Source organism: Chiloscyllium plagiosum, chromosome 17, assembly GCF_004010195.1.
Source record: "Chiloscyllium plagiosum isolate BGI_BamShark_2017 chromosome 17, ASM401019v2, whole genome shotgun sequence".
In the NCBI taxonomy this organism is placed as follows: domain Eukaryota; kingdom Metazoa; phylum Chordata; class Chondrichthyes; order Orectolobiformes; family Hemiscylliidae; genus Chiloscyllium; species Chiloscyllium plagiosum.
Window position 1 is genome coordinate 33,453,516 of NC_057726.1, and position 12,920 is coordinate 33,466,435.

The 12,920-nt window shown below is 39.4% G+C and overlaps 1 protein-coding gene across 3 annotated transcripts in view; it reads left to right on the forward strand.

Annotated features, from left to right (window-relative positions):
• ap1g1 (adaptor related protein complex 1 subunit gamma 1) overlaps nucleotides 1–12,920 on the forward strand; it is a 113,223-nt gene that overhangs the window by 42,215 nt on the left and 58,088 nt on the right. For all 3 annotated transcript variants that reach the window (XM_043706823.1, XM_043706825.1, XM_043706824.1), the window contains 4 exons: nucleotides 2,054–2,109; nucleotides 3,522–3,635; nucleotides 5,352–5,492; nucleotides 9,168–9,222. In XM_043706823.1, the coding sequence (XP_043562758.1) occupies nucleotides 2,054–2,109; nucleotides 3,522–3,635; nucleotides 5,352–5,492; nucleotides 9,168–9,222 (366 nt within the window). The remainder of the gene's footprint in view (nucleotides 1–2,053; nucleotides 2,110–3,521; nucleotides 3,636–5,351; nucleotides 5,493–9,167; nucleotides 9,223–12,920) is intronic.

Here is a 12,920-nt window from a genome sequence, read left to right on the forward strand (position 1 = left end):
AACACATGCACATACCGGTCACCTTTGGAGTCCAGTACATCCCTTGAAAAGACAAAGCTAAAATGTTTGCAAAGTTTTTAAAATTCACTTGTGGCTGTGTGTATCGCTGGCTGGTCAGCATTTATTGTCTGTCCTTTGTTGAACTTGTGAATGTGGTGGTGAGCTGCTGCTTTGAACTGCTGCAGTCCATGTGCTGTAACTAGGCCCAAAACGATGTTGGGGAGGGAATTCCAGGATTTTGACCTAGCAACGTTGAAAGAATGGCAACAAAATTTCAAATCAGGGTGGTGAATGGCTTGGGAGAAACTTGCAGGTGGTGGTGTACAGGGGAATTTCAGTTATCCAAACGTGATGGGCAGGCAAATCCACAATACCTCCCCCGCCCCCAATTCCGTGTGACACCTCCCCCTCTCTGGGGCAGCTGGATTGGACACCAACAAGATTGCTGCTGCAGCTGCCTTTGTGTGGTAAGTCTCCAAATCGCACAAGCACACACACACTCACACCCACAGTCACGCGCGCAACGTTTTACTGCAACATTTTGACAGGTTCCCCCTTTGCCCTGTACAGGACAATGTTGGGGAGTTTGTGGGGAAGGAGGGTTTAGGGTACACCTCTGTGTAGAACTCCAGAGAAAGAGAGGGCAGGCCGTCAGTCATTTGGAGACTGTCTGTTTAATCACTGTAAACAAAAATCACAATCCCTGTTGGAAACTTCTTTGTAATGTTTCCATCGAGACCTCTGTCTCCTACGGATAATCTGATTTTTGGATAATTGGTATTCGGATAATCGAGGTTCCTCTGTACTTCAAACATCTTCAAACAATCTTCAGGCAGTTACACACAACATATTTAACCCAAAACTGTATGAATCTCAAAGACCAGATTTTTAAAGTACAGTACATTCTGTTGTAGTTATGATCTAAACAATGAACACTCAGATCTACTTTATTGCAGAAATACTGTAATATTTTAAAATTGGAGCTGCCCTACCTGGAATTGTCAGATGATTATGATCGCTGGTAGATTTTAAATAATTTTGCTATTAGCAACCATCTAAGATAATTAGAACATGGATAAAAGCATTTATATTTTGATAGCAGTCCTAAAACTGAACAATCTGAAATTATGAAGTCAAGTTCCTTTGGCATGTTATTAAAATAATTTATGGCAACCTATGTACATAGCATCCAAACTTTTCTCTTTCATGAAGAGGACATTTGACTCGACCTGATTTTCACAACAACTAAACAAGTTTCATGTTATGGTTAACTTTGATAATTTAGCTTATTCAGATTTAGCTCTCCTTTCAAAAAGTGCTTTACTCTGTTTTACTTGGTTCCATCTTAATTTTCTGCACTCGTGTAGAAATAAATATCATTAGGAAAGGCAATTAATTAAAAGCTTTTTTATTACGGCTTTATTTTGGAAAAGTGAGATGTGCTAATACCACAAGATTTGGTGATATTTAGCTCCAGCTGTTACACAGCTAAAACTGCCAATCATTATCACCAAGTCCTCAGGAACTAAATTTGGAACTCTTTTTTTTTTTCAATCTTTAAACCGAGTAACTTGTATCCACCATTTGCCAAATGACTACTGGAGTATTTCAGCTTGTGTGTCTGCAACTGTAACAGTGTCAAAAGTTAATCATGTGCATTTGTTTTGTTTCTTGGTACATTTCTATTACAGCACACTCAGTTTGTTTGGTTAGTTGATAACTTTCTTTATGCAACCACAGCCTTAGTACTTCCAAATCAGTGTCACAATATATGTGAGCGATCCTGAACAGTCATAGGGTTTTCAGGTTTACCACTATTTAAGGGACAGAATCTGTAAAAGGATAGTCTTGTTGATTTCAGACTTTTAAGACCGTCAAGAAGGTGGTGACTGTTGTCATACATCTCAAAAAGAGAGTTTCGTCTTCAATGTTCAATGCAACAAATAATATTAAAATCTCTAAAATTGTAGTTAATTTTGTGATTAACTTTTAAATGCAAATTAAATTGATTGTACATAACTAACCTTAAATTTCACATTTTAATTTATTGCAGGTTTTAGCCATAAATATCTTGGGACGATTCTTGCTTAATAATGACAAAAATATAAGGTATGTTCATTAATTTAAACTTGTGTAAACAGCATTTGCAATAGCTAAATCAGGATAGTTTTCTTTCTATCTTTTTTTTTATAAAAGAGGTAGAGATTGACCTAAAGTGCAACTCAAGTTTAAAACAATGAATTTGGGTCTATTAGATTTTTAATATGCTTTCTATTGAGCTAATTATATAAATTCTTACAAAAAAAGTGATTCCAATTGAAAAACATTCACTTGATATGAAATGCTTTGGGATTCCCTCAGTGAGTTGAGTGGCAAATTATTTCTCTAGCACCATACAACTTCTCTCAACCTATTCTAATGCTTCTGATTTGCCATGTTACATATTCAGCGTCTAGTGCTAGATAGAAATTTCTTCCAGCTAAATATTGCATGCATACAAGCTATTGTTTTCAGTTTCTGCCTTGACCATTAAGTCCATACCTCCACTTGAGCCAGATCGTTTGCGGTCTTGACGCAGCGATGAACTTCTTGCTCTGTATCCAGAGGTGGTGGTATAGTGCTAATTTTCCTGGATTACTAATTCAGATCCCCAAGCTAATTTTGTAGAGAAATTGGTTCCAATCCCATCATGGCGGATGGCGACATTTGAATTCCGTTTTCAAAAAAAAATGTTGAACAACCATCTAATCCCTTTTGATAGGTTTTTACAACAGTCTGTGTTGCTCATTCCCGTTAGGGAAGGAAATCAGTCTATATGTGACTCCAGACCAACAGCAATGTGGTTGACTCGCAGCTGGTTTTACCCATCATTCCTGATGTTCACCTGCATAGGCACTCTGTCCAGCAATGCCTTGATTTTAAAATTTGTTTTGAAATCCCTGTACAAGCTTACCTATCTCATCTGTATGTTCTTGTAATCCTTCCAACTCTTGCTAGTTAAATGTCGGCCTTTTGTGGATCCTAGCTTTGAATTGCTGTACCATCAGTAGCTGAGTCCTTTGTCACTTAAGGCATAAGGTTTGAATTACCTTTGCTTCTTTCTATATCGCTTCCCTTAATCCAGTCTTTAAATCCTTTCTTTTTGACTAACCTTTCAGTCACTTGTCCTCCTATTCTAATACACTTGGCTCAGTGCAAAATGTCCTGTAAAGTGCCTTGCAATGCACATTTAAAGGCATTATGTAAATCCAAGTCTTAGATTTATAATGGAGTGTAGTTTGAATATCTGAGAAAGTTCAGTAGGAGGGGAATCATTTTGAACTCTGTCTACTCAAATGAAAAGCTTTGCTTTTGCAGCAAGTCTTGTAGACAAGAATTATTTCATTAATTTATAGCTTCATATATCCTTTCTTGTGATTGTTGAATCATTCACCTCTGGTTTTGTTTGTGTTCAGATCAGTTTTGTAAATACTTGCACAGTTCGCAGCTAAATTTGTATAACTTTGCTTCACTGTTTGAAGGTATGTAGCACTGACGTCGCTGCTTAAAACAGTCCAAACAGATCATAATGCAGTCCAAAGACATAGAAGTACAATCGTGGATTGTTTGAAGGACTTGGATGTATCTATTAAAAGGTAAAGATTTCAAATTCAAAACTTTAGATTATTTATACAGTTACGTTTGCATAGCAGATAATACAATTATGCATAGGTTATGATATGAGAATCTCATTGGCTCAAAGGTTGGAAACTATCTCAGCAGCATGTAGGGGTCATAGATGTGTGGTTATTTAATATTTGGTTTTAATATGTTGCTGCAATCCCTATGGATTCTATTCTCGTCATGCTGTTAATGAATCAGTCCTGGTATTGTGTGGATAATGCTGAAGAAAGGATTAACTGCTTGGTAATAAGATGTTGCAAACATTATAGTAGACAAATTTGAAATCAGCAACACGTTATTTTTTTTTAATCGCCTGAATGAAAAAACACAGAACTGCGGATGCTGCACAATCAGACAGAAACAGAAATTGTTGGATAGCCTCAGCCGGTCTAGCAGCATCTGTGAAGAGGGATCGTTTGATCTTAAACGTTAACTTTGATTTCTCACAGCTAATGTTTCTGGTTTGGACGCTATACAGAGCAACCTCGATTATCCAAACAAGATGGGCGGGCACTATTTCGTTCGGATAATTGATTATTTGGTTAATTGATTCAATGCCTCTCCTTTGGGACTCAATTTTCTGTTAAGTCTGCTCCCTGTTCAGGAGAGGAGACTGCAGCATACCGCATGTGAGCCCCCGCCCGCCCCCAACCCCATCCAACTCCACTGTCTGCACGCCCCCAACCACTGTGCGACCCCCATCTGCGCCCCTGGCTGCCATGCGCACCTGCCCCTGTCACACCAATATCCCCGTCCTGCCTTTGTGGGTACGTCTCCAAATAACGCACGGACACACAACTTTTTGACAAGTTCCACCTCTGTCCTGTACAGGACAATGTTAAAGAGAATATCTGGGGAATGGTGGTTTAGGGTTCTCCTCTATGTAGAATTTCAGAGGAAGTGTGGGAACAGGGAGAATGGGTGGGAGGTCAGCTATTTGGGGATGGTACCTGGGCTCCCATCGATGTCCAGGACTATTCTCGGCAGCATTTCAGTGAGCCGAGATAGTTTTTAATCATTGTAAACAAAAGATGCAATCAGGGTTGAAACAGCTCTTTCATGTAATGTTTCTATCAGGACCTCGCGATCTCCTTCGGATAATTGATATTTGGATAATCGAGGTTTCTCTGTATTTTGCAAAATTGGGCAGCACAGTGGCTCAGTGTTTAGCACTGCTATCTCATAGGACCACGGACCTGGGCTAGAGTCCAGCTTTGTGCAACTGTCTATCTGGGTGGAGTTTGCATATTGTCCCCGTGTCTGCATGGGTTTCCTCTCATAGTCCGGAGATGTGCAGGTTAGGTGAATTGGCTGGGCTAAATTGCCCACTGTGTTCAGGGATGTGTAGGTTAGGTGCATTAGTCAGGTGTAAATATAAGGTAAGCGAATGGGTCTGGGTGGATTACTCTTTTGAGGATCGGTGTGGATTTGTTGGGTCAAAGGGTCTGTTTGCACACCAAGGTCCTGTGATATAATATTGGAAAGAATTTGTGCGATCTCTTTCAATGTGTTAATGAGTTCAAAATTTAACTTGTTCTTCAACAAAAGTATTGAATTTGTTTTGCAGACATATGGCTTGCAAATGAAATTAAATATGTCAATTTCCACAAAAATTGTTGAAAATTTGGTGGGTGGTTCTCATTCTGGTAAAGCACAAACTTATTTCACCTTTTTATTTGCCTTTTCAGGCGTGCAATGGAACTGAGCTTTGCTCTAGTAAATGGAAATAATGTTAGAGGAATGATGAAGGAATTGCTCTATTTCCTGGATTTGTGTGATCCTGAATTCAAAGCTGATTGTGCCTCTGGCATCTTTCTTGCAGCAGAGAAGTACGGGTTTATATTTCAAGTTATTTCAATGTTTCATAAAGTTGTAAATAAATAACAATAAAATTTGACGTTCACAGGTTTGGTTGAAACAACACATCCTGCATCTACTATACGTGCATAAAATGCCAAATAAGAGTAAGGGGACACATTCTAACCTTTGCACCGTTCAGTAAGATTTAGGTTGATCTGATTATGGCCTTAATTACACTTCTGCCTTTCCCCTATTGTTCAAAAATCTATCTAATTTGGCCACATGTATATTTAGTGACCCAGCTTCCACTAAAATCGGGAGTTCAGCCTTCCAAAGACTAATGAGCCTGAAGGAAAACCCTCACTCCATTTTAAATGGGGAAACTTTTTATTTTTAAACTGAGATTCCTAGTTCTGGATTCAAGTGAGTGGAAACATACTTTCAGCATCTATCCTTTCATGCTACATCAGAATTTTCTTCAATTAGATCACCCCTCAATCTTCTAAACTCCAATGAGTACAGGCCCAATTTGCTCTGCCTCATGTAAAATGCAACCTAGTGAACCTTTTGTGGACTACCTTCTATGTAGATGCATCCCTTCTTGAGTAAGGAAACTGAGATATTGTGCATACTCTAGATCTCATTGTTGTTCTGTACAGTTGTAGCAAACATTTATTTTATATTTCTTGTAGTAAAGGCTAAGTTTTAATTTGCCTTCCTAGTGACTTGTTGTATTTGCATACTAATTATTTTGATTTATGTAGAAGGATGCCAAGATCCCTCTGCATTTTGGCAGTGTCTCACAATTTTAATGGTCTGCTTTTTATTCCTCAAGTGTACATTTTCACATTTTTCTTAAATTAGACTCCATCTCTGAATTTTTGTCTGAAAATGTGTTGCTGGAAAAACGCAGCAGGTCAGGCAGCATCCAAGGAACAGGAATTCTCCCTTTGCAGTCCTCTGCAGTCCTCCCTTTCTCCTCTAATTTTTGTCCACTTGTCTAACATTTTCAAATACCTTTGTACACTAAGTCCTGCTCAACTTGCTTTCCTACTATCTTTGTTTTGTCAGCAAATGTTGCTACACTAAATTGTCCTTTCATCCAAGTTATTGATACTATTTGTAAATGGTTGAGGCCTCAACACCAATTCCTGTGGCACTCCAAAAGTGATGGTTTGCTCACCGAGAAATGACCTATTTATCCCAATTCTGTCCCTTTTTCATTAGCCAGTTCTCTATCCATACTACTATATTGCTGCAGGACCATGCGTTAATATCTTGCATAGTGACCTTTTATGTCGCCTTGTAGAATGCCTTTTTAACATCCAAATCAACCACAATTATTGATTTTTCCCTTTATCCACCATGTTTCCTTTTGTCAGTTACCTACTCAGTTCTCTCTATTTATCCACCCATCAGACATTAGAAACAGTGAATAAAGAGAAAACTATCTAAACCCTTGAATTGCGTTACTGCTATCCAACCTGTCTTTTGTCCACCTATTCTGATAATTGTCATCTATATCCTCTCCAGCTTTTGCATCCTTACTAAAATATTGTGTGCAGTCTTGAGCATAGTACTACCTCTCTAAGGTTGAACTAGTGTTTTATGAAGATTTGTCACAAATTTGTGGCTTCCATACTCTCTCTTTGATAATGCTTGTGTTCTTGGATTGTACAATTTGTTCTTGCCACCTTCAAAAACTTGTGCAAAAACTGTTCTTGCACTCTGTTTAAAATTGTATATCTAGCATGTGTTGTCTTGCCCCATTCTTCTTACTAAAAACAACCATCACAGTTGTCTGCTTGTCAGTTATGTATCACTGATCTGTAACCGCATTAGAGGAATTCTGTCAGCAATGCCTCTGTCACATCCTCTGAATTCAGTGGGAGAACTACCTAGTGAATGCTGCTGTCCTTTTTGTAGCCAGTTCCATAAGGATCAGGCAAACCTTCTGAAAAATTGACTACAGTGGACTAAATCCTGCATCTGGGTGGCCAAAAAGTGTGTTCCCTGCCTGGTCCTGGTTATTCATTATCAAATATCTAGTATTCTGGAGAGGACAAAAAAAATACTTTGAAGACCATCAGAAATTTAGCAACATTGATATTAATGAGAAGAGCTTGTCACCGTCATTCAAAATGGTAATAATTAGACAATCAAGCCGCAGCATGTTTTTGCACACAAGTCCCTTAAAGATGAAGTAGAGTGATGGCAGAGAATGATTAAAAGGAAGGATTTCCTGCAATCTGAATCCCACAACCTTCTCAAATTTAAAGATCGCCGAGTTGAAAGGTAAGTAGCGACCTTTGAGAAGATTTGTAGCTCAGGTTCTGGATGTAGGTTCGCTCGCTGAGCTGGAAGGTTCATTTTCAGACGCTTCACCACCATACTAGGTAACATCTTCAGTGAGCCTCTGGCCGAAGCACTGCTGATGTTTCCTGTTTTCTATTTATATGCTTGGGTTTCTTTGGGTTGGTGATATCATTTCCTGTTCTTTTCCTCATTGGGGTGGGTGGGGGAAGAGCGTGGAGGTGGTAAGTCGGGTCCAAGTCAATGTGTGTTGATTTCCGGTTGGAATGCCATGCTTCCAGGAATTCTTGTGCATGTTTGTTTGGCTTGTCCTGGGATGGATGTATTGTCCCAGTCGAAGTGTGTGTCCTTCCTTTCCGTATGTAAAGGGTACTAGTGAGAGAGGGTCATGTCGTTTTGTGGCTAGTTGATATTCATGTATCCTAGTGGCTAGTTTTCTGCCTGTTTGTCCAATGTAGTGTTTGTTACAGTTCTTACACGGTATTTTGTGAATGACATTAGTTTTGCTTGTTGTCTGTACAGGGTCTTTCAAGTTGATTAGCTGCTGTTTTAGTGCATTAGTGGTTTTGTGGGATACCATGATGCCAAGGGATCTCAGTAGTGTGGCAGTCATTTCTGAGATATCTTTGGTGTAGGGGAGAGTGGCTAGGGTTTCTGGACGCGTTTTCTCTGCTTGTTTGGGTTTGTTGCTGTGAAATCAGCGGACTGTGTTCATTGGATACCTATTCTTCTTGAATACACTGCATATGTGATTTTCCTCTGCTCTGTGCAGTTCCTCCGTGCTGCAGAGTGTGATGGCTCATTGAAATAATGTTCTGATGCAGCTTCGTTTGTGGATGTTGGGATGATTGCACAAGAATTTCTAGAAGCACAGCAATCTAACTGGAACTCATTCAACAAACACATTGACTTGGGCACGGTCTACCTGAAATGGCATCACCACAGAAAATGGTGGGCGGCACGGTGGCACAGTGGTTAGCACTGCTGCCTCAGCAATCTAACTGGAACTCATTCAACAAACACATTGACTTGGGCACGGTCTACCTGAAATGGCATCACCACAGAAAATGGCATCAACAACTCAAGAAACCTAAATATCTAAATAGAAAGCAGGAAACATCACCAGTGCTTCATCTGGAGGCTCACAGATGTTACCCAGCATGGTGACGAAATGTCTGAAAATGAACCTTCCAGCTCAGCGAGCAAACCTACATCCATGTCATTTATTTTTGTAAGTGCTTTCTGGAAAGCAATAGTAAACCAGATTTCAGGCTCTTTTAGTGTGATCATTACGTTTTTAAAAAAACGTTTGCCATTTGACTATCAGAGTATTAAGAAATACAAAACATTTGGGGCAAATATCTTCTCATAATGTTTATTTTTCTAAACAGGTATGCACCATCCAAAAGATGGCACATAGACACAATAATGAAAGTGTTAACAACGGTAAGAGGTCTCATCTTAAAGCTGCAGCTTTTCTCTTTAATTTTACACATTTCAGCTTGAGTGGGTTAGATATTGGACTATTAACTTGGGCCTCTAATTTCCCAAACTACTGATGTAAGATCTCCTTAATTTTGAAATATGGAAAGCCTACAGTTTCAATTCCATTTTAACAAAAATGAGCTGGGATGCATTGTCACAGGATGCAATTAAGATATGGCAATGCATTTTTTTAGCAAAGAAGATAAACGCCTTTTTTTTTTTACAGCCGAGAGGCGTGGGAGCTGGGTGGAAGTGAGGTTGGAGCAGGGAGGCTGTTGGGAAGGCAAGTGATTGCTGTTTAAGTAGGTGTGTTCTAGATAGGGCATGCCAGAAAGGCAAGGTCACAGTGATCATGGGGGACTTCAGTATGCAAGTGGACTGGGTGAATAATGTTGCCAGTGGATCCAAAGAAAGGGAATTCATGGAATGCTTACGAGCTGGCTTTTGGAACAGCTTGTGATTGAGCCCACAAGGGAGCAGGCTATTCTGGACTTAGTGCTATGTAACGAGCCAGACTTCATAAAAGAGCTCGAAGTAGGGGAACGCTTAGGAAGCACCAATCATGATATGGTAGAGTTCAGTCTGTAGTTTGAAAGAGAGAAGGCAAAATCGAATGTAATGGTGTTACAGGTAAATAAAGGTAATTACAGGGGCATGAGAGAGGAACTGACTAAAATTGACTGGAAGCAGAGCCTAGCGGGGAAGATAGTAGAGCAACGAAGGCAGGAGTTTCTGGATGTAATTGAGGACACCGTACAGAGGTTCATCCCAAAGAAAAGAAAGATTTATCCAGGGTGGGGGGAATTAGACAGCCATGGCTGACAAAGGAAGTCAGGAAATATATCAAAGAAAAAGAAAGAGAGCCTATAAAGTGGCCAAGAGCACTGGGAAATCAGAAGAATGGGAAAGCTACAAAACCAACCGGATAACAAAGAGAAATCGGGAAGGAGAGGATCAAATATGAAGATAGGCTAGCCAGTAATATTAGAAATGATAGTAAAAGTTTCTTTCAATACATAAGAAACAAATGAGTGGCAAAGGTATACATTGTGCTGTCCAAATTGATGCAGGAAGGTTAGTGATGGGAGATAAGGAAATAGCTGAAGAACTTAATAAGTACTTTGTGTCAGTCTTCACAGTGGAAGACATGAGTAATATCCCAACAATTAGGAGAGTCATGGGCAGAGTTGAGTATGGTAGCCATTACAAAAGAGAAAGTACTAGAAAAACTAAAAGATCTAAAAATTGATAACTCTCCTGGCCCCGATGGGCTACATCCTCGAGTTCTGAGGGGGATGGCTGGGGAATTAGTGGAGGCGTTGGTTATAATCTTTCAAAAGTCACTGGAGTCAGGGAAAGTCCCAGATGATTGGAAAATTGCTATTGTAACCCCTTTGTTCAAGAAAGAATCAAGACAAAAGGTGGAAAATTATTGGCTGATTGACCTAACCTCGGTTGTTGGTAAAATTCTAGAAACCATCGTTAAGGATGAGATTTCTAAATTCTTGGAAGTGCAGGGTTGGATTAGAATGAGTCGTCATGGATTTATTAAGGGGAGGTCGTGCCTGACAAACCTGTTAGAATTTTTTGAACAGGTAACAAGTAGGTTACACCAGGGAAACCCAGTGGATGTTATCTAGCTAGACTTCCAAAAGACCTTTTGATAAGGTGCCTCACAAGAGGCTGCTGAGTAAGGTGAGGGGCCCATGGTGTTTTAGGTGAGCTACTGGCATGGATTGAGGATTGGCCGTCTGACAGAAGGCAGAGATTTGTGATAAAAGGTTCTTTTTTGGAATGGTAGTTGGTGACGAGTGGTGTCCCGCAGGGTTCAGTGTTGGGGCTGCAGCTGTTCACTGTATATATTAATCATCTGGATGAAGGGACTTGCGGGCATTCTGGCAAAGTTTGCCGATGATACAAAGTTAGATGGACAGGCGGGTAGTACTGAGGAGGTGGAGAGGCTGCAGAAAGATTTTCAGTTGAGGAGAGTGGTCCAGGAAATGGCTGATGAAATTCACTGTGAGCAAATGCGAGGTTTTGCACTTTGGGGGAAAGAAGAATACAGGCATGGAGTATTTTCTAAACTGAGGAAATTCATAAAACCGAAGCAGAAAGGGATCTGGGAGTGCTAGTCCAGGATTTTCTCAAGGTTAACTTGGAGGTTGAATCCGTGATTAAGAAAGACGAATGTAATGTTGTCATTTATCTAAGCGTTAGAATATAAAAGCAGCGGTGTGCTTCTGAGACTTTATAAAGCTCTAGTTAGGCCCCATTTGGAATACTAGATTCACGCGGATGATCCTTGGAATGGTGGCCCTAATCTATGAACGGTTGAGGATCCTGGGATTGTATTCTTTTGAGGTTAGAAGATTGAGGGGAAATCTAATAGAAACTTACAAGATAATGCATAGCTTAGAAAGGGTGGATGCTAGGAATATGATTCCATTAGGCGAGGAGACTAGGACCTGTGGGCACAGCCTTGGAATTAAAGGGGGCCAGTTTAGAATGGAAGTATTTCTTTAGCCCGAGAATGGTGAGCCTGTGGAATTCATTGGCATGGAGCGCAGTGGAGGCCGAGATATTAAATGTCTTCGTAGCAGAGATTGACAATTCCTTGCGAGATCAAGAATTTAAGGGCTACAGGGAGAGTGTGGATAAGTGGAATTGCAATGCCCTGTCAGCCATGATTAAATGATTGAGTGGATTCAATGGGCTGAATGGCCTTGCTTCCACTCCAATGTCTTATGGTCTTATGTCTTATAAGGCAGGCATTAGAAATAGAATCTTGGGGAGACAGTAGTGTAGCAAGGTAAGTTTGGCCTTTTTTTAATATGGCATAGATCCACTAAAGACTTGAGTTGAATGACTACCATGTCTTAGGCTTCTAGAAGTAAGGTAATTTGAATCTAGTATCTGAGGTGTAAAGATTGTTTCACAGACAAAGTTAAAGTTCCATTTTTGTAAATTGTCATACCATAAATCAGGACAAATGAAATGATAAAATGCAAAATATCAAACTGTTTTAACATACTGTTTTCAGAAGAGTCAATTATATAAAAATGTGCAAGATGCAACACATAAATAATTACTTGTAAATGTCTGAAAATAACTTTGACAGCACGTTTGAATTTTTAAAAAATAAACAAGCTCCACGTTGCTATACTGAGCAAGATAAAGTGAATCATAGCTGAGAGTTGATGCTATTACAGCACTTGAGTGTGAAGGGGTCAATTGTATATTCAACCTTATAACTAAGCTAGTATGCATTTTGTTTTGATAATAACAGTCCATAAGATGTAATTACTAAGTTTTGGATATTGAACAAAATTTGGTCCAGTAGAAAAGTTTCTGACAACTGGAAGGTTCATTTTTGATCTTTGAAGCTCAAATGTACAATTATGTGCATGATGATTATACAAATTCAACATTCCTGAATTCTGTTGAGCATTAATGGGTAAAGTATAAAGACATTTAACCACATTTAATGTGTTTGCAGTATAATGTTTAAGAGCTGTTCTTATCTATTTAACATTTTATTTCATGCAAATCTCAGACTTGGGTTACTAAAATCAGTCACCAATCTCAGCAATTTCTCATAGAAGTCAATGTCAAGTTTCTTAGAGATATTTTACCATAGGGATGACTTTGAAATGCAAACT